Source organism: Suncus etruscus, chromosome 4, assembly GCF_024139225.1.
Source record: "Suncus etruscus isolate mSunEtr1 chromosome 4, mSunEtr1.pri.cur, whole genome shotgun sequence".
Classification (NCBI taxonomy): domain Eukaryota; kingdom Metazoa; phylum Chordata; class Mammalia; order Eulipotyphla; family Soricidae; genus Suncus; species Suncus etruscus.
Genome location: NC_064851.1, coordinates 147,854,778 through 147,881,289, shown reverse-complemented (window position 1 = coordinate 147,881,289; position 26,512 = coordinate 147,854,778). Strand labels below are relative to the sequence as shown.

The window sequence follows — 26,512 nt, the reverse complement described above, 5'->3', positions numbered from 1 at the left end:
CAGTGATTCGAATCCCGGCATCCCATATGTTCCCCGGCGCCTGCCAGGAGTGATTTCTGAGCAAAGAGCCAGGAGTAACCCCTGAATGCTGCCTTCTTGTTGCTGCTATATCCCACAAATAAGTGTGATCATTCTTCATCTATCCGTCTCTGTCTGACTCATTTTACTCGGCTTTTTCTTTCTGGTCATACCTTTCTTGGTGAGCTTTCGTTGTTTCTGGTTTTACTTCGTTTTGGGAAGTTAGTAAAATCTGTTTTTGTTTAAACAGAAATATTCTATCTCTATAGAATGAAAAAATTTGCCACTGTTTATTATATTTCAAGTTGCCACTATGAATATTGGTTAAAGTTTCAATTATTAATAAGGATGCCTTGGAAAAACCTGATTGACTACATTACTGCCACTGTGCAAAGCTGTTGTTTTAATTCTGAGTATAGAATACAGGGTATCTTTCAACGTCCTTGGCCCTTTTTCTTCTCTGGGTATAATTTAGGGTTCTATGACTTACTACCACACCAGCAAAGCATTGTGAACAGTTTTGTTCTGTAGGTTCCTGGATTGTGCTGGTAATGGGATACTACCGCCCTGGAGTTATCTGTAGATAAGGCTACCAATGCAGATGTGGGAGGTCAAAATTAAAAGTTCTGTGAGATCTGAAGTAGTGAGCTTTCTTCCCAAAGCAGTACTTGAGTACCTGGTTCTAGAAATCCCCAGAAATTATTTGACCTGGAACAAAAAGGCAATTTTCAGGGCCGGCGCGATGGCGCTAGAGGTAAGGTATCTGCCTTGCCAGCGCTAGCCTAGGACGGACCGCAGTTCGATCCCCTGGCGAGTTCGATCCCCTGGCGTCCCATATGGTCCCCCCAGCCAGGAGTGACTTAGAGCGCATAGCCAGGAGTAAACCCTGAGTGTTACCGGGTGTGGCCCAAAAACAAAACAAAACAAAACAAAACAAAAAGGCAATTTTCTAACTGGCAGGCCTCCTCCAAAGACAGGATCCTAGAAGGAGGAGCAAAAGGAAAGAAACTAGCAAGAAGAAACTAGAAGAGCGGGTATAGCTTCAGCAGGCAAGTTACTTCCATAATCAGATGCTCATGTGCAGGATATTTCAAAATTTTTAGAAAATAAACGAAATCTTTGAATATGATTATAAATATAAATTAAATGCAACATAAGCCATAATTTTCTAGAATTTGAGCATGTCACCTTTTTAAATAATGGCATTAAATAATTACATACCAAAGCAATTACTGCAGAATAATGATCAACGCACATCTTTCCAGGAATTGTTGTTCCCACATAATCTGGAGTATCACGATAGCTAAGCAAATATATGATTACAATTAATTTTAATCACTCAAATGTGTTCATTCTTATCAATAACCTGCCTATATTTTTAAAAATATTTTCTAAAGCTAATTGAACAGAACATTACATTTGTTCTTAATTTTTCAAATTTAGAAAATACTCCTTATTAAATGAAATTAAGCACTGAAGCTTTTTAAAGAATATCTAGTAAATCCATAGTTTTATTATTCAGAACACTTTATTAATGCTACCATAACTGATGAAATTATTTTGCCAAGTGACATTGAAATATTCTGCAGTATACAGATTAAAATGTTTCAATCGTGTAGAATAGCTCAGCCTTTCTAATGGAAATGGCTTTATTATTGGATAACAATATTATTTTCTTTGAATATGGCAAAAAATAAATTCACTAAACTGTAAGTAGGGAAAAATGCATTGTGTTTATATAAAGAATTTCTTAGAAAGAACAGCAAAATTTAGCAGGTAAGTCACCAGATCAAATACAACTATAGTAAACAATAAAAGTAATTATTGTAGTAAAATATAAACTTAAAAAACTAAAATCCTCATAAATTGAGGGGGGAAAAGAATGATACCAGGACCAGTCATATGAACATGTAGTATAAATAAAAAATGACCAGACTGGAACACCAAACAGAATAGATACCCAACCTATAACAAGCTGTAAGGCAGAGACCATTTGCACTAGGATTCGGGGGGGGGGGTAAAGGAGGGAGATGTGGGAGACATGCTGGGAACAAGAGTGGAGGGAGGACAACGTTGGTGGTGGGAATGCCCTTCATTCATTGTCACTATGTATCGTAAATAATTCTCTGTAATGAACTTCAGTCACAACAACAACAAAAAACCTAAAATCCAAAGTTTATATAAAGCATATCATTTAATACATATTAAAACTTTTTATTGTTGATTTTACTTTCACCCCACTCAAACTATCTCACCATTTTTTTATATTTTTATTAATATATTTATTTACGTACTATGATTACAAACATGTTAGTAGTTGGGTTTTAGACATTAAAAAGCACAACCCCCTTCACCAATGCAACCTTCCCACCACCAATTCCCCCATTTACCTCCCCCACAACACCCCCTGCCTGGATTTGAGAAAAGCATTCCATTTCTCTCATTACCATTGTTATGATAGTTATTAGTATACTTATTTCTCTAACTGCACTCATCACTCTTTGTGGTAAGCTTCATATCATGGGCTGGTCCTTCCAGCCCTCATCTCTATGGTCTCTGAATATTACTGTCATACTGTCTTTTATGTTTCTTAAAACCCACAGATAACTGAGACTAGTCTATCTTGCTCCCTTTGACTCATGTCACTCAGCATAATAGTTTCCATGTTCATCCATGTATAGGAAATTTCATGTCTTCATTTTTTCCTGGTGGCTGCATAGTATTCCATTGTTATGTACCACAGTTTCTTTAGCCACTCATCTGTTGTTGGGCATCTGGGTTGTTTCCAGATTCTGGCTATTGTAAATAGTACTTCAATGAATATAGGTGTGCAGAAGGCATTTTTGTATTGTGTTTCTGTGTTCCTAGGTTTATTGCTAGGAGTGGTATAGCCAAATCATATGGGAGCTCAATTTCCAGTTTTTTTTTCAGGAATCTCCATATTGTTTTCCAGAAAGGCTAGACTAGACATCATTCCCACTAGCAGTGAATAAGAGTTCCTTTCTCCTCACATTCCCACCAGTACTAATAGTTCTTATTCATTGTGATGTGTCCCAGTCTCTGTGTTGTGAGATGGTACCTCATTGCTGTTTTGATTTGTATCTCCCTGATGATTAGTGCTGTGGAGCATTTTTTCATGTGCCTTTTGGTCGTTTTTTAAAATGACAACAAAGTCATTCAAAGTCAAATAAACATTTAAGACAAAGAGCATTGGTAGACCTTATTATTCTTAAATAGAAAAATAAAAATTATTTGTTATAATTAAATATTAACTTTTGATATTTTTAAAATATTAAACATATAATAAAGCTCTCTATTTTAATAAATAGAATATACAAATTGTACCACAAATATTAATGTTTATATACACAAATATTCCCTTTGAATTTGGAGTGAAACAAAGATATTAGTGGTCACATTCATGTAAAGTTTATAATTCTGCCCAATATAGTTAGGCAATAATTTTTAATTTTTACCCTTGAATTCAATAAAATATTGGATTCAAGAAATAAAGGGACTGGGAGCTGGAGTGATAGCACAGCAGGTAGGGCTGCCTTGTAAATGGCCAACTTGGGTTTGATCTTCGACATTTCATATGGTCCCCAAGCCTTTCAGGTGTGATTTCTGAGCACAGAGCCAGGAATAATGTCTGAGCACCACCAGGTGTGGCACAAAAACCGAATAAATAAAAAAGTACTATAATTTTCAGATACAATTGTGCTTACAGAAAACAGAAAATGTTAAGATAAATTATTATATTTAAAAGTAAATTTATGCACCAAAATATATGCTCATGCAAAGTATGAATTTAATAATGTAATATTAATAGAAAAAACTTATATGGGGAAGGTATGAGAGAAGCAGAATATACAAACTTCCTGCTCAATTAATCTGGAAAGCAAAATTTTTCTTAAATATTATCAAAAATAGTATCACTTGGCACTTAAAAATATTACATTTCTGTCTTCAAAAATATGATTAGCCATATGTGTATATGTACATTAGCAAAAATACCAATGCCTATAAGTAATATCTTTAAGATCTGGATATTTTTTGAGAGTCTAAATAAAAACATAAACAATATTGTAAATAAGCCAGTTATTCCTAAATGATATACCAATCTTTATCTCAAAAGATATAATCTCTAAGAATTTCAATCATTTGTTAAGCCTTACGAAAAGTGGGAGTTAAATTCACATCAAAACTATCTATGCAGCAGAAATTAAAATCATCTTTTAGGCTACATAAAAATTTGTTGAAAACATATCAAAGATTTAATAATAAAAGCATGTGACTGATTTAGGTTTGATCCTTGGCACATATTGCTCCCTGAGCATTTCCCAAAGTGATCTTTAGGAGTAGAGCCAGGCATAATAAGCCTTGGGAATCATTAATTGTGACTCCAAAATCAAAAGGAGCCATAAATACAAATAGGTCCGCATGTCACTTTATTCCCTTTTCAGTAGGCAGTCCTTGTCCAGAATGGTCAATTCCAACTATTAAGGGTCAAATAGACCGTTCTATACTCTAACTGCACTCTCCGCTCTTAATGGCAAGCTTCCTATCATGGGCTAGTCCTCCTGACCCTCATATCTCTATTATCTCTGGATAAATCCATACTGTCTTTTTTTCTGATATCCCACAAAGGAGTGAGATTATTTTATGTCTGCCCCTCTTCCTCTGAGTCACTTTTCTCAGCATAATAATCTCCATATTCACCCAAATATAAGCAAATTTCATGACTTCACTTTCCTAATGGCTGCATAGTGTAGATGTACTTGTTTCTTTAGCCATTCGTTTCACCCCTTTGTTAACTATAGTGCAAGCCACAGTGTCAAAAAGGAAAGAGAGAGAAAGTGTGTGTATGAGAAAGAGAGAGAGAAGCAAAATGTCTGCCCCTGAGACAAGTAGGGAGGTGAGAGAGAAATGGAGGACATTGATGGTAGGAAAGGTGCACAGGTAAAGAATGTTGTACATTCTCTGAAACCCAACTATTAAAAATTTGGTAAACACAGTGCTTTAATAAAAGCAATTATATTTTTAAATACTAATAGCTCTTTAAAATATATATCATAATAAAATAGATGAAAGATTTATTTTCCAAATAGAATATAAATAAGTCAAATTTTAAATATATATTAATTTAGATCTATTAAATGTACAAAATTTGGGCTGGAGCAATAGTGCAGCAGTAGGGCATTTGCTTTGCAGGTGGCTGACCCAGGACAGACTCGTTTGAATCTCCCAGCATCCCATATGGTCCCCCAACCCAGGAGGAATTTCTGAGCACATAGCCAGGAGTAACCCCTGAGCACCACTGGATGTGGCCCAAAAACAAAAAAACTAACTAAAAAATGTATAAAATTTTATACAATGAAAAATTTCATGAAAAAATATAATAAAAATAGATAAAATATTAAAAAATTAAAATTACTTACAAACTATAGAGAAATAATTAAATATACAAAGGCAATTAAAGAAGAATAAGTAAAATAAAATAAAATAAAAATGATCAACAAATATAAAATGATCAATAGCTGTAAAAAATGCTAAAATCTACTAGTCTTGGGTAAAGTAAAAAATTTTTTTTTGGTGTTTAGGCCACACCCAGTGATACTCAGGAATTACTCCTGGCTATGCACTCAGAAATCGCTCTGGCTTGGGGGACCATATGGGAAGCCAGGAGATGGAACCATGGTCTGTCCTAGGTTAGCGTGTACAAGGCAAACGTCACCGCTCTGGCCCGGGCAAAGTAAATTTTTAAGTAAATTTTTAATTTTAATTAATATCCATCAGGATGAAAAAGTAAAAGCATTAAAGCATCACAGAAATATAAAAAAAAAGTTAAAATTCACACAAGTAAAATACTGGCACAAACTCAAAATATGTAATATAGCTTATATATAAACTTACATTTACATGTATATAAAAATATATAATTTATTACATATAAAGGTATCCGGTGGTTAAAATTACTAATATTTAATATTAATTTATATATTATAAAATTTAATATTAATTAAATTACGATCTCCCCTATTGAGCACTAGAAAATTAACTTTAGCTATGATGTATATAACTCATTAGAATAAAATGATTTGTTTTGTTTGTTTTGGGGTCATACTTGGTATTGCTCAAGGCTCTGGGTGCTGGGCTCTGCTCTTCAGGCAGGGTTCAGGGGACCATACATAGTAACCAGGATTGAACCTCAGGCAACCTTTTGCAAGGCCAGTGCCTACCCATAGTATTTCACTCCAGCCCCCAGAATAAAATTTTAAACCAACTTTATCAAGACTTTGATCCAAACACATGACAGAAAAATTAATTTCACAACATGAACTCCATCACTGTATGCAATGGTTAAGCTAATGGACTCTAGAGTTACAAATTAATGAGTTCAAAACCCAAATACACTATTAGATTTATGAATACAAAATGATGAATTTCTTGAAATATCTATGTCCTCATCAGTAAGAGTTTAATAAACAAAGAAATAAAATATAGTCTTCATTTTTCTGTCTAACAACTGAAAAGGAAACTCTTGGACTGAAGAAAACACTGTGACTATCCAAAAGTAAATGACAATTCCCTCAATAAACTATATCATAAACATGAGTCTCTAATTTCTTTCTAAAAATACTGAAACATTATCCTTACATCAAAAGGAGTGCAAGATCATGAGGTCTTAAGGTAAGATAGGTATTTTTCCATTTTAAAAATCTTTGCAATAATTCATCTGCCTCACCAGCTGTAGAAATCTTGTTATTATCTGACCACAACTCTAATGATGATATCACAATTGTAACCTTAAGTTGGGAAAACATCTAAAAACAGAAAAGACAAATTTCAAAAATCAATATTTATGATTATTTACAATAACCGAATAATTCAGTTTTTATAAATCTATACTTTTATATGGATAACTTAAATGTTCAAAATGACACATTATCTTAATACAAATTATCCATTCAAAACTATTATAATTTTTCTAATGTTGAAAGGAAAAATATGGTCTGCAGGGCCTTCCCTCAGCCTCCTTCTGGATTTTACTGCCAATCTGGTCATCTGCCTCCTGCGGACATTTCAGGTCTGTGTCTGGGAGGGAACAGGGAACCTCCTTTTCCCTAACTGCACAGAAGATATTACAATTTATATTATATTTATAAGTATATTATATTTATATTATATTTATAATTATATAATTTTGGGCAGATTGTGGTAGATTGCACTTATTTCTCTTAGAAAATATACAGCTCAAAAGCCAGCTGAACAAACCAATGAACTAGTTTGCAATATTTTTATCATACTTAGATAATCTTGCTTGCTTAGAAATAAAAACCTCTAAAGCAAATATACCTCTAGTCACCTTTTATTCAAACAGTTCAATAGATCACTTTCTTAAACACCCTATTATTCCAGTATTCCAAACCAAAGAATAATGGGGGAGCTAGGGAGAACACCTACAGTTGGGGATAGAGAGAGAAATCTTGGCAAATTTCCAAGTCCACCAAAACATCTGAGCTTTATAGATGAGGACCTAAATTCAACATTTAAAGTTTTAGCACTAGAAATCAAGACGTCACTAGCCTGCGATATTAAGAAATCTATATATGAACAATTCAACTAACTCAAACAACTCAGAAGATAAGAGAATCCATACAAATGGAACTCAAGAACTAAAAAACATGTTAGCAAGCCATAGTAGTAGGTGGAGAATCACATAGAAGAACTTGAAGACAAATTACATTCCATCAGTGATAAAGAAGTCAAAAAGAAAGGAGAGACAAAATCCTGAAAGAAAATGTAAGGTACTTAATGAACAAAGACAAGAGAAATAATCTTTGAGTTATTGGAATTCTAGAAGGGAAGGAAAAGGGGAAAGAGGAAGAACAAATAGTGAGGGAGATAATAGCAGAGAACTTTCCCACCCTCTGGAAAGAGGCTGCTCTACAAAACCAAGAAAAACCTCAAGTATAAAGGGAAGAACATAAGAATCAAACTAGATTATTCAGGCAAGAAAAGAGTGGAATGAAATATTTAAACTATTGAATAAAAGAAACTTTCAACCTACAGTCCATTGCCCAGCAAAATTCTCATTTACACAGGAAGGAGAATTAAAATCATTGTTGGTCAAAAAATAACTTGCACTCAGGCTCCTGACATCATGTATAAACATCCCCGTATCTTTTAGGCTAAGGGAATTTTCTTTTCTAAATGCAAAAATGCTAAATGCAAAAAGAAAAACACTCACCAAACCTTTTATTTTAATTTATATTTATAGTTTCTAGACATGGGTTCCTGCCACATTTTTTAATCACAACCATAGAACATGAATCTTCTTGTTCTGTCTCATATTTTTATGTCTTACTACAAAATGAGAAAAAAATAAGTAGATGGTACCAGGGACAAAACAGTCTCATGAGCATTGAATGGAAAAAAAAAAAAAAGATCAGTCAGTCTTAAATACCCAACTCAAAGCTGATGGCAATAGAATCAAAAGACCAAAACCACAACAAGCTATACACAAAAGGGACCGGTTACACTAGTAGTCCAGGGAGCAAAGGGAGGATGCAAGCTAGGAATAGTGGCGAAGAGAGGTCATCACTAGTAGAGGGAATTTCCCTAATTCACTGTCACTATGTATCTTAAATCAACTGTGAAAGACTTGTAATTCACATTGGTCTCAATAAAAATTTTTAAAAATCCAAATATATATATCATGTTTTTATCATCTGTGTTTTTATTTGAAAATAATTTAATTCCCTTAAAGAATATTAGGTATACAGAAGAAAAATAATTTGCAATACTTGCATTAACAAAAAACTGACCCTAAATGAACTACTTACATAAACCAAACTCACAATTATAACAACAATAATCCTACATAATATAATGGCACCGACTTGCTCCAGAGTGGGTTCCAATGACACCCTGACTACTTAAAAATAGCAACAACTTAAAAAAAAATAAGCAACAACTTGCTTTCAAGGGCAGGGTTCCCTGCTTTTACACCTAACAGTGAGATGAAACCAGAAGATGTTCTGTGACACTTTGACTTCAACATAGGATTTGTACAAAAAACAAGATCTCTAATTACAGAACCAGACTGTGACAACTGTTGTGGAGAAGAACTTTTTGTTGGAACCACAAAGAAAGAATTTGGGGTTATACAACTTAGTATGTTTGCTGCTTATAGTTGGTCTTAAGGCAGGATACTTCATACATAGGGTCTCCCTGTTTTTAGGCCACAGGTTTTTCCATTCTACTTTCCCCAACTTTTGCTGCACCTATGCAAAAAAAAAAAAAAAAAAAAAAAACCTGCCCCCCTTTTTTGCTATTGTGTCTTCTTGCTTCTTTTTTTTCTTTTTTCTCTTTTAAATAGGGGATACACCCTTTTTCATTGAAGTTTGGGACAGGGATTACACTGTTTTACCACATATTTTTTTCATTTTTCTACAAATTGTGAAGAAATGAAAAAAAAAGATGGGGGTCAGGGGCCAAGTGGTCTCAGATGCATTGGTGGAGAAAAATATAGGACAGAACTCTAAATACTAAAGCCAAAGTCTAGAATCAAGAGACCTAAACTTTAACAATCTAAACTTAAATGGTCCTGTTATATTGGCACACCAAGGGACAAAGAGTTGTGGTATAGGATGCACTTTGGGATCTTTGGTAGAGGGAGGTCGACACTGGTAGTGGGAAAGGCCCAAATTCACTGTATATCTGAAATTGAACTATATTTATATAGTTTTTATATAAATAAATATATATAGAGAGAAATTTTTTTGGTTTTGGGGCCACACCCCGGTGACACTCAGGGGTTACTCCTGGCTATGTGCTCAAAGATTGCTCCTGGCTTTTGAGACCATATAGGACACTAGGGATCAAACTGAGGTCCATCCTGGGTCAACCGTGTGCAAGGCAAATGCCCTACCCTATTCTATCATTCTGGCACCTTAAATTGAACTATAAAGGGTTTTGTAGATCACAATAGTTTCAATAAAATTTTTAAAAAGACTAAAAGGAAAAATACTTACTGTATTTACAAGGCTAATAATTTCGATGACTTTTTTGGCTACGATCATGCTATCAGCACCCAAGTGATCATACTGAAAAACAGAATTTAAATGTGAAAATAATAATTTTGAAACAATTTGTTAGTTTATTTAATTTATTAACAAAATTTGTAGCTACTTTTAAATAAGACAGTTCAAAGTAAGAAAAACAAAAATTTTAAATGAATATAAATTGGTTCATTTATATATGCTAGTGGAAAAGTAACGATAATTCTGGAACTTTAGAAACTTCTCTAAAATCATATACAGAAATCAATTCAGAAAGATAGCACAGAGGCTAGGCATGAGTCCTGCACACTGCCAATTCTAGTTTATATGAATGTCCAGCATCACATAGCACTGGACACCGCTAGGAATGATACCAAAGAATAGAGCCCAACATAAACCCTGAGGAACTCCTTGTGTGATGTGCCCTCCCCCTCATTATATAATTTAACATCTGACTAGATATACTTCAGTAAATCTATTTCAAAATATACTGATGGTCTTAAAAAACTTTTAACAGCTTAATCATAATACCCCAAGATTGAAAATGTCTATGTTCGTCAGTGGTTGAGAAGGTGACACTCATCCCAAGGAGCTTAAATCTTGTAAACTGCTAATATGTGTCAAAGATTAGATAAAACTCAAGAAAAACTGCTATATTTAAGAAAAAATAATCAAAAGTTATTAGATATATATTATGCAAGAATCATAAATAACAGATATGAAAAAATAGATTAGTTATTGCCATGATTTAGAATTATTGGGGGAGCAGAGAGATAGCACAGTTGTAAGGAGTTTGCCTTGCATGCGGAAGGTCCACTAGTTCGAATCCCGGCATCCCATATGGTCCCCCGAGCCTGCAGGGGGTGATTTCTGAGCAAAAAGCCAGGAATAACCCCTGAGCATTGCCGGGTGTGACCCCCACCCAAAAAAAAAGAATTATTGGGATAAATAAAAATGGTGGGGGATGGACTATAAAGAGATAATATAAGACTGTTTTGCGTTGAGTAGTTTGATTCTGATTAAGCAAGGCATAACTATTATGACATGAAACCACACACACAAATTAGTGGTATATCTGCTGAGATAGAATAGTCTCTACAAAAGGCCAATATAAGATTCCATATCCTCTTTTTTTGTTTGTTTTTTTCGGGCCACACCCATTTGGTGCTCAGGGGTTATTCCTGCCTAAGCGCTCAGAAATTGCCCTTGGCTTGGGGGGACCATATGGGACCACCGGGATTGAACCGTGGTCCTGATCCTTGGCTAGCGCTTGCCAGGCAGACACCTTACCTCTAGTGCCACCTCGCCGGCCCCGCCTCTAGAAGGATTCTGCCCATTTTTGGCATATTAGACTTTTACCCAGTTTATTACTTTTTCTCTTCTTCAAACAAAACCATGTAACTTGAACTAGCTAGTCCTGCCTCCCATTATAGAGGGGTAAATAAGGGAGGCACCAAGACCAAACAGGTACAAGACTACTAAGTAGTAGGCTAGGTACAGAGGGGAGCACATTTTCTAGCAGCCCCAGGGGTGAGGGAAGAGGATATAGGAGGTAGGACGAAAACGGAGGTGTAGGGAGGACAAATTGGTGATGAGAATCCCCCTCATTTTATGTAAATATGTACCTAAATTATTATTGTCAACAATATGGTAAGTCACTATGATCAAAAATAAAAATTATATTTAAAAAATTCCACATCTCTAATTGCTCTAAAGTGCATTATCCTCTTGGGTGTTTCATAAGACATTCAAATATATTCAAAACTAAACTAATTATCTTCCCTCAAAAATCTAGTCCTGAATACAGAGCTCCCAACATTATTGCACAAAACAAAATGGGAATTAAACACAGAATCCTGCTTAGGAATTCACTGAAGGAAAATTCTTCAAAGAATACATCCATCACCCTCCAGAGATAGCCTGCACTGTGAACAAACAGCAGCCTAAAAGGTTTACAAAGTAATTGCCAGTAGACCTGAGGAGTTAGTATAGAGAATGACATCTTAGTAGTGAAAAACTAACTCATCATGGTGAAAAACTATTCTCATCATGGAACAGATCAATCACATATATAGAACAGAATTATAGTTTTGAATGAATGAATCCCTAAATATATAATATAAAACTGGGAGAAATGGACCTATTTAAGTGACTCAATATCAAAAAATGTTGAATGTACATTTTTCTTCAGTACACATGTAGTAACATTTACAGAATACTTTATATTTTGTCACACAATTTGAGTATCCATAAAAGCATTAAAATGTAAATAATAAGTATCTCTTCAGATTGTAATGGCATCCAGGAAGGTAGAAAGTAACCATATAAAGAAAGTTGAAAAAATATCCAATATTTAGAAACAGAAACATAAACACTTTTAAATAGCATTTGTATCCAAGAGTAAAACAAAAAATAGATTTCCTCAAAATAAAACAAACTTTAAGAGCCTAAGATAACACTAGTCCTACACAAGGGAGGTTCATAGTTATAAGCTTTCCATCCATAAAGAAAAGGATCTCAATCAGTACTGTCCAGTCCAGTTGGATCTCAGCAAATGTAATGGGAAAGTTGCATAAAAGACCACCAAGCTTAATCAACAAAAATAATAAATAGAAGGTTCAATTAGCATCAACCAGCCCAGTAAAATCCTTCGACAATAATGCAATCATGACATATAACTATCAAAAAATGAACTTTATTGATTTATTTTTGGGTTGTAATCCATTTGCCTTTCTGTTGTAACAAGAAAATATGAAGTGTTTTTGCTTGCTTAGGGGTTAGGTTTGGGTGATAGGAAATGGAGACTGGTGGAGAGAAGGTCACACTGATGGTGGGAATTGGTGTTAGAACATTGAATGCCTAAAACAATTTTATTATAAACTACTTGGTTAAATCATGGTGTTATAATAGAAATGTTTTTAAAATATTTAAGTTCTTGAAAATATAAAGTATGTATGTTTAATAAATAAAAAGAATAGTTTATGTTCATTCTACATAGTTATTAATATGTTTACATCAAATATTTGAATTTAAATAAAAAGAGATTATACATACCAAGCTTTATCCACCACTATATATGGTTTACTAGATAGAGAGGATTAGTTCCAGAGTTGATTCTTACCTATCTAAAAAAGAAAAATAGTACATTTAAAACATGAAACTTTTAAGTACTTATTCTAAAATGTTGGAGTCCTGTGTTCACTTTTATTAAGGCATAACTGAAAATTAAAAAAAAAAGATTTGGGTGGGGTTTTTGGGCCGCACCTGGCTGGTGCTCAGGGGTTACTCCTGGCTGTCTGCTCAGAAATAGCTCCTGGCAGGCACGGGGGACCATATGGGACACGGGATTCGAACCAACCACCTTTGGTCCTGGATCGGCTGCTTGCAAGGCAAATTGCCGCTGTACTATCTCTCCGGGCCCCAGAAAATAAAAAAAACTTTATGTACCTGATGATATGACTTGATGTTCATATCAATGTCACATTGTAAATTAATTGTGTTTAAGTGCTGTTGTCTCAAGCTAACATAGCTATACCCCTCAAATTCTACTACATAAATTTATATGTGTGATAAGAACAATGTGAGATGTTCCTCTAATAAACTTAATTACAGCTAAGTGTTAGTAACTATTTTAATAATAATATTTACTAAATATCCCATAACTTGAACTTTATATAGCTTTTCCTCATTATTTTTTGTCCCCAGCGTCTATAAAACTGATAATTCTTATTCCTCTATTTAAGAGTTTTTACCCATTTATGTAGAGCAAATTATTATATATGTATCCAAAATGCAGGATTAATAACAATGAAAGCATGAATATCCAAACCACAACCACCACAATTTTTAAATGTGGCTGTCAACAGAATCAAAGGTGTGTGGTGTAGGATATGTGTATATGTGGGGAGGGGGGGAAGGGAGGAAGGGAAAGAGGGAGGGAGGGAGGGAGGGAGATTGGGTGATTAGTAAGCAATCTGAAGACACTAAAAGAGGAAAGTTGGCACTTGTGGAGTGTTAATGTAATTATAATTGGACTTGGACATGCCCCTTGGACAACACAATGACAATTGGACTGGACATGCCCTTGGAGATTGGAATGCCCCTGGACAAATCTTTTGGACATGCCCCCCTATAATGCAGGGTATAAAAAAAAACTGATAGCTGGAAGCAGGAGGTGAGGGGTAGATGTGCGGAGATAAAGTATCAGTGAGATGCTGCCTGCTCTTATCAATCCCTCTCTTTCTCTCAAGCCGGTATCTACAGGACTCCCTTGGCCCTCTGGCCAGTGAATTTCTACCTACCCCTCTCAGAAAACCCTGGGCAGTGCCAGACTTCAGACTTTAGGCTGAAATAAAAAGATACTTGGTTTCTCTCTCTCTTTCCCTCCTCTCTCTCTCTCACCCCCCTCTCATTCTGTTTTTCTCTCTCTCGTTCTCTCCTTCATTCTCTTTGTTTCTCTGTCCTCTCTCCTCTCTCTCACTCTCTCCTCTCTCTCCCTCCCTCCCCTCTCTCCCTTCCCCCCTCTCCCTCCCTCCCTTCCCCCCTCCCTTCCCTCTCCCTATCCCTCCCTCCCCTCTCTCCCTCCCTCCCTCCCCCTCTCCCTCCCTCCCCGCTCTCCCTCCCCCTCCCTTTCCCCTCTCCCTCCCTCTCCCCTCTCTGTCTCCCTCCCCTCTCCCTCTCTCTCCCCTCTCCCTCTCCCCCCCTCTCCCTCTCCCTCCCCTCTCCCTCTCCGTCCCTTCTCTCTCTCCCACCCCTCTCCCTCCTCTCTCTCTCCCCCCATCCTCTCTCTCCTCTCTCTCCTCTCTCCTCTCTCCTCTCTCCTCTCTCCTTTCTCTTTCCCGGGCAGGTCACTACATATTGGCATCTCTGGATGGGCACCTCACCCCACTCAACAGCCCGGCTCCATATGTCCCTGCAAGCCTTGCAGCATGCAGTCCTTGCAGTCTTGGGCCTCTGCAACCGTGGCAGCTTTGGACCTCCACAGGGTAATTGCACAGCCTTGCAGATAACTGCAGTATTCTGCAGTGGAGGGACTGGTGCTAGAACATAGTATGCCTAAAACTCAATTATAGATAAATAAACCCTGGACAATATGTACTAAATTAAATCAAAAAATTAATAAAAAGTTTCACCATTTAAGTTAATTGAACAAATAAAGAGGAGATGATTTTTTTTTTTTGGGGGGGAGTCACACCCGGCAGCACTCAGGGGTTAATCCTGGCTCTCTCCTGGTTGCTCCTGGCTAGGCTCGTGGGCCCATATGGGATGCCGAGGTTCGAACCATTGTCCTTCTGCTTGCAAGGCAAATGCCCTACCCTCCTGCTATCTCTCCAGCCCCTGAGATCAATATTTTTGCACCAACTGGCTGTTTCAAATTGCATGATATCCTCCAAGTTATATGTTGTCAAAAAGTAGCATTATTTTTCATAGGTAGAACATACCGACAACATTGAAGCTAAAGGCATCTTCAAGGATGAAGCACCACTGGCCAAACAAGTGGAAGCAAAGATAAACAAATGGAACTATATTAAACTGAGAAGCTTCTGCACCTCAAAGTAACAGTGACCTGAGATAAAAAGGCCACGCTTGGAATGGTAGAGACTATTCACACAATACCAATCCAGATAAGGGTTTAATATCTAAGATATACAAGGCACTGATAGAACTTTACAAGAAAAAAATCTAATCCCATCTGAAGTGGGAAAAGAATATGAACAGACATTATCCTCACAAGAAGAAATACAGGCAGCCAGGCAGAGAGATAGCACAGCGATAGGGTGTTTGCCTTGGCATACAGACCGATATGGACGAACCCAGGTTCAAGTCCCTGTATCCCATATGTCCTGAACCTGCAAAGAGTAATTTCTGAGTGCAGAACCAGAGTAATCCCCTGAGTGTGGACCAAAAACTAATTCATATATATACATATATATGTATATATATTATATATAAATATATACAGGTAGTCAAAAGGTAATGAAAAAATGTTCCACTTCACTAATCATCAGAGAAATGCAAATAAAAACAGCAATGAGATATAATCTCACAACACAGAGATTAGCACATATCACAGAAAAAAAAAAACAGAACATACAGTGCTGGATGGATACAGAGAGAAAGGGACTTTCTTTTTCTGCTGGTGGGAATGCAGACAGGTCCATTTGAAAACAATATAAATATTCCTCAACAAACTAGAAACTGTGCTTCCATATGATCCAGCAATATCACTCCTAGGAATATACCCTAGGAACCCAAAATCACAATGCAGAATATGCAGTTGCCATCTATGTACTGGGCAAAAGAAAATCATGGACACATGGGTCACACAGCTGAAAACTAGCAATGTCTAGAAGAGAGGGCAGGCCAAGCACCCACCCTGCCAAAGACATGCCTCCTGTATCCATCATCCATAGTCACTCTTTGCCTATAGCCCTGCTTTACCACTCATCTGCAGAGATATCAATTTAAACTCCAGGTATGATGGTAGTTGGGCTGATAGCACCAGTACATTTTTTGGAGTGAGTGTGAGCACTCTCCCCCTAACTGCTGTCTCATACTTCCAAGAGATCTGGAAGTCATAACCACACTCACAAGAGCCATTAAAACACTTGCAGCAATAGTGGTTTGAATTCCTGGACCACATGGCTGCATTTTCAGCCACTGTACAACTTTATTTGTTTAGTACTGTAATCCTCATAAGGACACACCAGTTTAGATACCAATATGTAATTGACATCACTTAATGATCAGAAACATATGAAATAACAGAATGATCAGCTATCAACAAGAGTTTACTAAACCTTCTGCCAATGACTTAAAGACTTCAATAACTATATGTATATAGTTCATTAAAGTTCTGTATTATTTTGAAGGAGGGTCACACCCAACAGTGGTCAAGGCTTTGTACAAGCTCTGTACTCTGGGATTACTCCTGGCAGGGCTCAAGGCTTATATAGGGTGACAGGGATCAAACTCAACTCAGCTATATGCAAGGCAAGTGCCTTAATGGCTGTTCTATTTTTAAGAGCCCAGTGTTATATATTATTTAAGATATAGAATTTAAAGATACAGCACATACTAAAATAATAGTGGATTAAATAATACTGAAAATTATTTCCCTCTCTAAAAAGGGGCAAGGATTCAGCTTTGTAATTGTGTGGGAACAATGTTCATTCTAACCTATTTTTCTGCTATAAATGGCATCTCCTTGTGCATCTCTTCAAGCTTAAGAATTATGACATAGTAACTTGTTTATGCACCTGCTAAAATTAAAAAAGAATATGCCTGCATCCTTTGAAATTAAATTGATATTATACATATTACAGTTGTTCACATGTCAATACCTATAATTTTATCAGTTAGTCATAATTAGATACAAAAGAAAATTTAAAAAATTAGCTGTTTTTGTTCACAAACCAAGTTAAATTATTATGTATTTTCTTTTTTCTTCTTTTGGGGAGTGGGGGTCACATCTGGCAGTGCTCAGGGTTACTCCTGGCTCTATGCTCAGAAATCATCCCTGGCAGGCACAGGGGATCATATGGGATGCCGGGATTCGAACCACCGTCCTTCTGCATGAAAGGCAAATGCCTTACCTCCATGATATCTCTCCGGCCCATTATGTATTTTCTTTATTGTTTGAGGGCAAAGGTACTATCACTTGATTGAGGATGAGGAGAATATGTACTAAGAACAATGAATGTATCATATACATTTGTAAAACATTTATATAGCTATTTACACAAAATAACTGAAGCTTCATAAAATTATAGTTTCTGCATATATTTATTTACAAAATAAAATGACAAAAGGGAGAAGACATTTGCAGCACTATCTACAATAACCAAAATCTGGTAACAACCCAATAATAACTGATAAAGAAATTGGATAAAGAAACTATAGTACATATACACAATAGAGTCTACCCAGTCATAAATTCATTTAATTTGCTGATACATGGAGGGACCTGAAGTGTATTATGCTGAGTGAAGAATGTTCTCTCACATAGGCAGGATATAAAAAATGCAATGGTGGGATAATAAATATCCAAATACAATAGAAACAAAGAATATGAGAAAAGGTATTAAATTTGGGAACAAGCCCCTTGAGGAGACTGAAGAATGGTGATTGGGTGTAATGGTGACTGGAAAAGTCTATAGTGGAGGAAAGCAAATCAATCATAAAAGGGAGGTGGTAAAGAGTTATATATATAAAACCCTATCAGTAACAGTAATGTAAACCACTGTGTAAATTTTTATATTTTAAAAATTGTGCCTCTTGTTGAAGCAGACTGGCGGGACATAAATGAGATGGGATAGCATTGATGGCTTAAAAATGGACACTGGTGGGGGTTAGGGGACACCCCACACCAGAGGCCTTCTCCCTAGCTTGGGGTGCTGGGAGGCCTGGCAGACCCTCAGCAGATTCCCTATTTTTCCCCTGGACTGCAAGCCTTTCCTGGGTGCCAGCTCAGGTGGCCCGAAGTGGAATTCAGGTGAGACCATTTGGGGCCCTAGGCTTCCCTCCCCTCCCTACTCTAGGGAGGAGGAGCACTGGGAGGAGCCAGGCAGATAATCTGGCTTCTCTGATCTGGGAGGCCAGCTCTTCCCAGGTAGGGGGTTAGGGGACACCCCATGCCGGAGGCCTTCTCCCTAGCTTGGGGGCTGCTGGGAGGCCTGGCAGGCCTCCAGCCAATCCCCTATTTCTCCCCTGGACTCCAGGCCTTTCCTGGGTGCCAGCTCAGGTGGCCCAAAGTGGGATTCAGGTGAGACCTTTTAGGGGCCCTAGGCTTCCCCTCTCCCTACTCTAGGGAGGAGGAGCACTGGGAGGAGCCGGGCAGATAATCTGGCTTCCAATTGTCTCTGATTCGGGAGGCCAGCTCTTCCCAGGTATGGGGTCAGGGGACACCTCATGCTGGAGGCCTTCTCCCTAGCTTGGCGGGGGGGGGGGTGCTGGGAGGCCTGGCAGGCCCCCAGCCGATCCCCTTGTATCCCCTGAACTCCAGGACTTTCCTGGGTGCTGGCTCAGGTGGACTCTATAGTGGTCCTATTGCTTTCCCCCTTTTCTTTCTCGCCTCTAAGGGGAGGATGCATGGGGAGGAGGGTGGGCCGATGTAGCACTGGTGTATGTTGAAACATTCACTGGTAATTTTTTTCCTCATTGATCTCCATTTTAAAAACCACGCGGGGGCACTATATACCTTATATACTGAAAAGAAAAATGAGACTATGGACTCTCAAGCTGGGAGGAGACCAGTACTCTTTTCCTACTTGTTTACTCTCAGCGGGCTCTTGGCCTCTTCCTTCCTTCATTGTGTAACTGTGGTTGCTACCATACTAAGTTTTTGATTAATTCCCACTCAAATGCATTTTTCTACAATAAAACTGCAGGGAGTCATTTTCCAGAAGGCTATATCACAGACCACAGGGGTGTCCAGGATTCAGCACACCCCTCCCGACTATCTCTAATGATATAAAAGGGACATGCTTATCTCCTTTGAATATTGTAGATATATTCCCTCAACCGCTATAGCTATTATTGAATATCTCCTTAAATGGTGATAATTGTGTCCACTGTCTTGTGTCAGATTGTTTATTTTCCCCACTTTTTATCTTTTCTTCTCTTTGTGAACTGTTTAATAAGGAATTTTGGTAAAAAAGAGTCCCTCAGTTTAATGCTTATGTTTGAACCAAGTCACGGGGATTGTTAGACTTGTTCTTGCCGTCCCCATATGCGCTGATAACGCCATGTGGCATTATTCCTTGTTTGCATAGGCACATTAAAATGGAAAATACTATACATACAAATAAGTTCTTATCTAATAGAGATATGAACACACACATCTTGTAGTGCAATGGGACCTTACACCCTGAACATGGACATAATGACCTGGCACAGGCCTCAGAAAAATGGGCATTCTCCATTCACCCCAGAACCAGGGAAGCCATCTATGAAACATCCAAAGTTGTCTATAACATCACCTGGAAGCAATCCTCTACAAGGGAAGACCCTACTGCTGCTCTGACATCAATCTACTCAAAAGAGTCTTCCCTTAACACTGAGAAGACTTAACAACAACAATAACCTGCTTACTGAACAGGACTTTCTGCATTGCCCTTTAATTGTGAGTGGAAATTAGAGGATGCTCTGCACCATCCTGACTTCAATGTAGGATATACAGATTCCAGGATCTTCAATACAGAAACATGATACCAACAACAGAGACTGTGTGAAAAATAAAACTAGTGGCACTACAGACAATGACAAGGATTGGACAAACTAGTTTGCCTGGAGCCTAGAGTTGGTCTTATGCCAGGAAACTTCAAGGGTAGGGTCTCGTATTTAGGCCAAGGCTTTTCCTTCCCATGTCCCCCATATTTTGGTGAGCCTATGCAAATGATAATTGCCACTCTAACATAGTTTTTACTGTGCTCCTTTGACTCTAAACCTTAAAAAAAAAACCCACTTAAACTTTTGAGGTTAACTTAAACTAATATGCATGTGCATGGAAATTTAAAAAGTACTATGCCTTCAAGCTTAAGGAGTTACATAAATTTTATGGCTTTAGATTGCTTGGTGTACTGCTAAGAAATGTTATAATGTACTGCAATCTGGGGACTTGAGGGACATCGGTTTTATTTTTCTTAATGTTCCTTGACTGTAAGATCAAAATTAAGGTGTCAGCAGGGGGATTTCTTCTGAGAACTCTGTTTTTGGGTGATTGCCCTTTCACTGTAACTTTACCTTGTCCTCTTTCTTTGCATCATTGTTCACATAATTAAAAATAAATAAAAAAATTTAAAAAATAGACACTGGTGAAGGAATTGATGCTGAAACATTGTAAATCTAAAAATACATAATAAAAGGACTACATAAGAAGATAATTTTAAAAATAAGTTTACCCTTATAAGTGCTGATTTTATTAAATAATGTATAACATGAAGAAGAAATTGGAGTTTTTGAGTTTACATTAAATAATAGTTAAGCTTTAGCAAGTTATATGGATTTGATAAGGAATATATAAAGCAATAGTACAATGGGTATGTGCATTTGCTTTGCACATAGCTGACCTGGGTTTCATCCCTAGAATCCTATAGGGTCTCCAACTTCACCAAGAGTAAGCCCTGAGCATCTCTGGATATGACCCCAAAACAAAACAAAACAAAACTATATAAGAACTTTTTAATGTTTTATGGGAAGTGAATGAATGATATAAAAGCTAAATTTGTAGTGGTGATCACAATATAGAACATAAAGGTATCAAATTCTAATGTTTTACATATGAAACCTATATAATACTACAAAACCAATGTTAATATAACTGAAAAATCATAATCTTATTGGGGAGATATCCCAAAAGATTGGAGCATATGTTTTATATAAAAGATCCCTAATTTGGTCCCCATACAATGAAGTCCTTGAGCAATATTGGCAGTGACCTCTAAGTACCATAACTAGGCCCTCAGGTGGCTGGATGTGGCTAAAATACAAAAAAGAAAATTAAATTAAAAAGCCATAAACAAACTAGGAATTATAATATTGTTACAAGGGATAAAGATTAAAGGTAATTACTGAATGAAGAATGGTAAGGGTGTTTTCAAGGAGTATTTCCTTAATTGTATAACAGGTTAATAAAAATACTTTAAAATAAATTAATAAAAGCAGTAACTGGCCTTAAAAGTAACAAAACATATATATAACTCACGTGTGAATGTAAACCCAAGATTGTTCCTTGTTCTGTGTCTTTGTAATTTTTTATAGCAGCTGGATGTTTGTTGTCATTTTTTAATTTGAAAAGGATATGTTTGAATTCAGTATCAGATTCTAGAGGTTCTATTCCATATGAAACATTTTTAAATTGTATTATTCCTCTGTAAAAATTAAAAAAGAAATTTATGTGCTTTACTAGCAACTGTGAAATCTCTGACTTCCCCCATTTTCAACCTCAAAGTTACAGTCACATAAAATGCATACAACTGTAAATTTCCTGATAATTGCCAGTGCTCTTCAAATTAAGTAAAATAGCAGTAGGTACTCACAATTACAAATTCTCTGTTGACTACTTAGGTGTGTTATACCTTATCTTTCTATAGGTATTTGCAACTATGAAGCCCTGAATATCATCCAGACACATTAAAAATATAGGCACCTGTATACACATTAACACTATGTAACTATACTTTTTTTTTTATCACTACACTGCCACTAGCATAGTTTGGTCCACCACACCCTCCTTTCTATTCTTTTAGATGCATGTCATTCTCATCTTAATTTGGATTTCTCTGATAAGTGACAATAAATGCTTTTTCATGTGACTGCTAGCCAACCATCTGTCCTCTACAGTCAAGTGTTTATTTCTTCTACCCATATTTTATGTGGTTATTAGATTTGTTGATGACAATCATTGTATGTGATTGGTATATTTTGGATAGTGACCATGTACTTAATGTGTTTTACACAATTATTTTCTACCATTCAATATAATGTTTTGATTTTAGCCTGTGAGTTTATTTTATTTTTTGCTATGCAAAAAATAATTTACATTGTATTTTTTAATTTAAACACTGTGTTTTACATAGTTGCTCATAATACATTTATTTCTGGCATTCCATTTTCTAACACCAATCTTACCACCATTAATAACATTCCTCTCACCATTGTTACAGATTCCCACAAACGCACAAGCTTGCTTCCTAGAAAGGCATAAAATTATTTATATTGCTTGTTTAATACTAAGTAGTAATGGAATTATTGGAAAAAAACTCAAAAAAGAAAAGTTGTGGAAATTTTTATTTATATCATACATAAAGCCATTGTCTGAAGCTATTACTAAGCTGTTTGCCGTTAATTGGTACTGGTTTTGCTTGTTAACTTTAGATGGCTTCCATACTACTTTGACATCAAAGTTGCTGTATTGCTACTGGGGGGTCAGTATTAAAAAATTTTGGAAATGCTATGCATATTCTCCAGAAATACCAGATTCTGTGGCTGACAGGGTGGTGGCTATACATGTCTATGGTTGACAGGGCTTCTGAAAGTACAGAAGTACAAGGGGAGGTTGCCTGCATTCACTCTGAGAAGAACCTAAATATTTCAGCCCAAATACCCACAAATCTGGAGTTTTGTATGATTAGGTGTCTCTGTAGAGAAGATAAAATTAGGCCATTGGCTTTGTAGCTATTATAAGTGTGGGTACAGGTGCTAAAGTTTTGCCTGGATGGGAACTTTGCCTACTCTACATTTATTCCCAAGAGTACACCAGTTTCCAGCTTATTCAGAAACTTCTAATTTGAAGTAGTCCCATTTGATTATTTTTGCTTTTATTGTCTTTCCAGTGAAATCATATTGAAATTAAATTTGGTGGCCAGACCCTGGAGTGTTCTCTCTGTTTTTTTTTTCAAAGTATTTCATGGATTCTCATATAATCTTAAGTTCTTTGACCCACTTTGAGTTAGTTTTTGTTAGTTATAAAATTTAAATCCAGTCTCATATTTTTGTATGTACCTACATATTCAACATCATTGGTTAAAGAAATCATCTTTATTTCACTTCATTAACCCATCTTCTTTGTTATAAATTAACTGTCCATATATATATAAGGATTTATCATTGCCTAGGAATACAGCAAATTAGATGTCAAAGTAGTACCGATTCTAATCTATTAGTCTGACATTTTATCTATATTATTCTAGAACCAGTCTGGTTTGATTTACAATATAGTCAATAAAGGTAATGCTTCCCAATTTCTTATTTAGGGGCTTTATGGTTCCACAAAAATTTTATCAATGGTCATTATAAGACCTGATAATATCATCAGGATTTTGGTGGTGACTGCATTGAATCTATAGAATACTTTTGGGAGGATGTTATTTATGATAATGTTGATTCTTCTAATCCATGAGCATGGAATATTTTTTCATTTCCTAATGTTCTTTTCTATTTCTAAAGTGTCTGGTACTTCTTCAGGTAAAAGTCTTTAATCTTTTGTTAAATTTATTTCTAGGTACTTGAAGGTTTGAAGAGTTTTAAATGCCATGTTTTTTTTTTTTAATCTCTTTCTCTTCTGGTTCAATACTTTCAATCTGAATTTGACAGGTTGGGAACAGGCAAAAATGGGACTGCTACAACTGCTGGCAAGGAGAAACTAGGACTTCTTTTTTCAATAACTTTTATCAATATCCTCTTAAGTTCCTTGCATCCTTAACTATCCAACTTAAGCTATTAGGTTTTGAAAATGGAAATCAGTCATAAACAGAAAAGAGGAGACTCAAATATTTGGAAATTGAACAATTTAAAGTGGAACCACCAATGGATCAAAGAGTAAATAAAAAGATTCCTGAAAATAAACATTAATAAATGTACAATCTCCCAGAATATATTGGTGAGCGCAAAAGCAGCTTTAAGAGAATGGTACAAAGAATGCAAGCCTTCTTTAGGATGCAAAAATAACCTAACAGCAAAGCTGAAGCAGCTTACACAACAAAAGAAACCAACACAATCAGAAGAAAATAATAAAATGGAACAGAAATTAAATAAATGAAAACTATAAAAATAATTCAAAAGATCAATGAAACCAAATGCCTGTTCTTTGAAAAAATAAACAAGATTGACTTGTCAGAAATGAAGAGAGAAACATCACAACAGACATCACAGAAAATAAAAGGATCATCAGATGTGGGACATAATCCCCCCTAACTAAAAACCCCAAAGTTGGGTTTTTACCCTAGGGTAAAACATTTTAGGACTTAGTATAAAAATGTTTTTTGTGCACCCAGGAAAAAATAGGATAACAAGGCAAGTAAAAACACACCCCAGAAAAAATAGCATAAACAATTTAGAAACTTTTATATGCTTGCCAGCTGATTGACTATGTGAAATACTTCAAATCTTGTTCTTTGTGTAACAGTTGAAAGCTATATGTTTAATGTCTATTATTAAAACAATGTTTTTTTTTTAAAGCTTAGGTAGAAAGTACTGTATTGAATAAATGACCTGCCCAGGATACCACTAATGCTGTCCAGGCAACCTTAAATCTTGGACAGTCAGTGTGTGTTTGTCTCCTTCTGTGTTAGTTTGTCTCCTTCACGGCAACTGGTCACTGCTGGGCAGAGGTTGAGGGTGCCAATCAGAGTTACATAAGACAATTAAGGACTAGTTTGAAAAATATTTTTGGCAAGAAACTGGAGAACGTAGAAGAAATTAACTATATTTTGGACTTCTATGACTTGCAAGGTTGAATCATGAGGAAACAGCACTTGAATGAATAAGATAATTACTATCAAAGAAATTGAAACTGTAATAAAAAGTCTCCCCTAATACAAAAGTCCATCCCCATTGTTAATGTTTTGGCATGGTCAAAAACTAAAACATTAAAGAGGACCTAATGCCAATCCTTTTAGAAAACCGAAGATATCAAAACCTTCACAAGCAGCTTTTATGAGCAAATATTACCCTGATACCAAAAGCAGGGACATCACAACAAAAGAAAATTGTAGACCTGAGACCAGAGAAACAGCACAGTGGGTAGAACATTTGCCTTGCATGTGGCAAGCCCAGGTTCAGTCACTGATAATCCCATATGGTTCTCTGAGCCTGCCACAAGTGATTTCTGAGCACAGAGCCTGGAGTAACCCTTGAGTGCCACTAGGTGTGGTTCAAAGAAAATAAAATTGTAGACCTGCCTGAGAAACATAGAAGTAAAAGTTCATCTTCAAAAAATTACTAGCAAACCAAACCCAACAACGCATCAAAAAAGACCAAATAATATTAACTCAGAGGTAAAAAATGGTTTAATATATGAAAAGTCAATTACTGTAATATACCACATCAATATAAGGAATTTAAAATTTTATAATCATATCAAAAGAAACAGAACATATTTGTCTAGATCCAACACTTATTAATGATTAAAAATAGCTTAATAAAGTGAAGGTTAAAAAAAATTACTTTCTGGGCCCGGAGAGATAGCACAGCGGCGTTTGCCTTGCAAGCAGTTGATCCAGGACCTAAGGTGGTTGGTTCGAATCCTGGTGTCCCATCTGGTCCCCTGTGCCTGCCAGGAGCTATTTCTGAGCAGACAGCCAGGAGTAACCCTGAGCACCGCCGTGTGTGGCCCCCCCAAAAAATTTACTTTAACATAGTTTGTAGTTAACTACAAACCCATAACAAACATCATACTCAATAATGAATATAATGTGCCTTCCCTTAAAGATCAGGCACAAGTCCCAGTTTCTTACTCTCACCTCTATTATTGACTATGGTATTAGAAATCCTTTCCATAGTAATTAGACAATAAAAATATATTGGAAACATCTAGATTGAAAAATAAGTTTAATTTTATTTGATTATGGCATGGTACTATATCTAGAAAATCCTAAAGACTCTAAAGACTCTATCAAAACAAGCTGCTAGAAACAATATGCATATATATT

The 26,512-nt window shown here is 36.2% G+C and overlaps 1 protein-coding gene across 1 annotated transcript in view; it reads right to left on the bottom strand.

Annotated features, from left to right (window-relative positions):
* The window catches only part of LOC126007254 (disintegrin and metalloproteinase domain-containing protein 32-like), a 161,531-nt gene that overhangs the window by 117,828 nt on the left and 17,191 nt on the right, over positions 1-26,512 (bottom strand). The window contains 4 exon segments of the mRNA XM_049772711.1: positions 1,240-1,321; positions 6,676-6,842; positions 10,056-10,127; positions 21,787-21,952. Coding sequence (XP_049628668.1) covers positions 1,240-1,321; positions 6,676-6,842; positions 10,056-10,127; positions 21,787-21,952 — 487 coding nt within the window.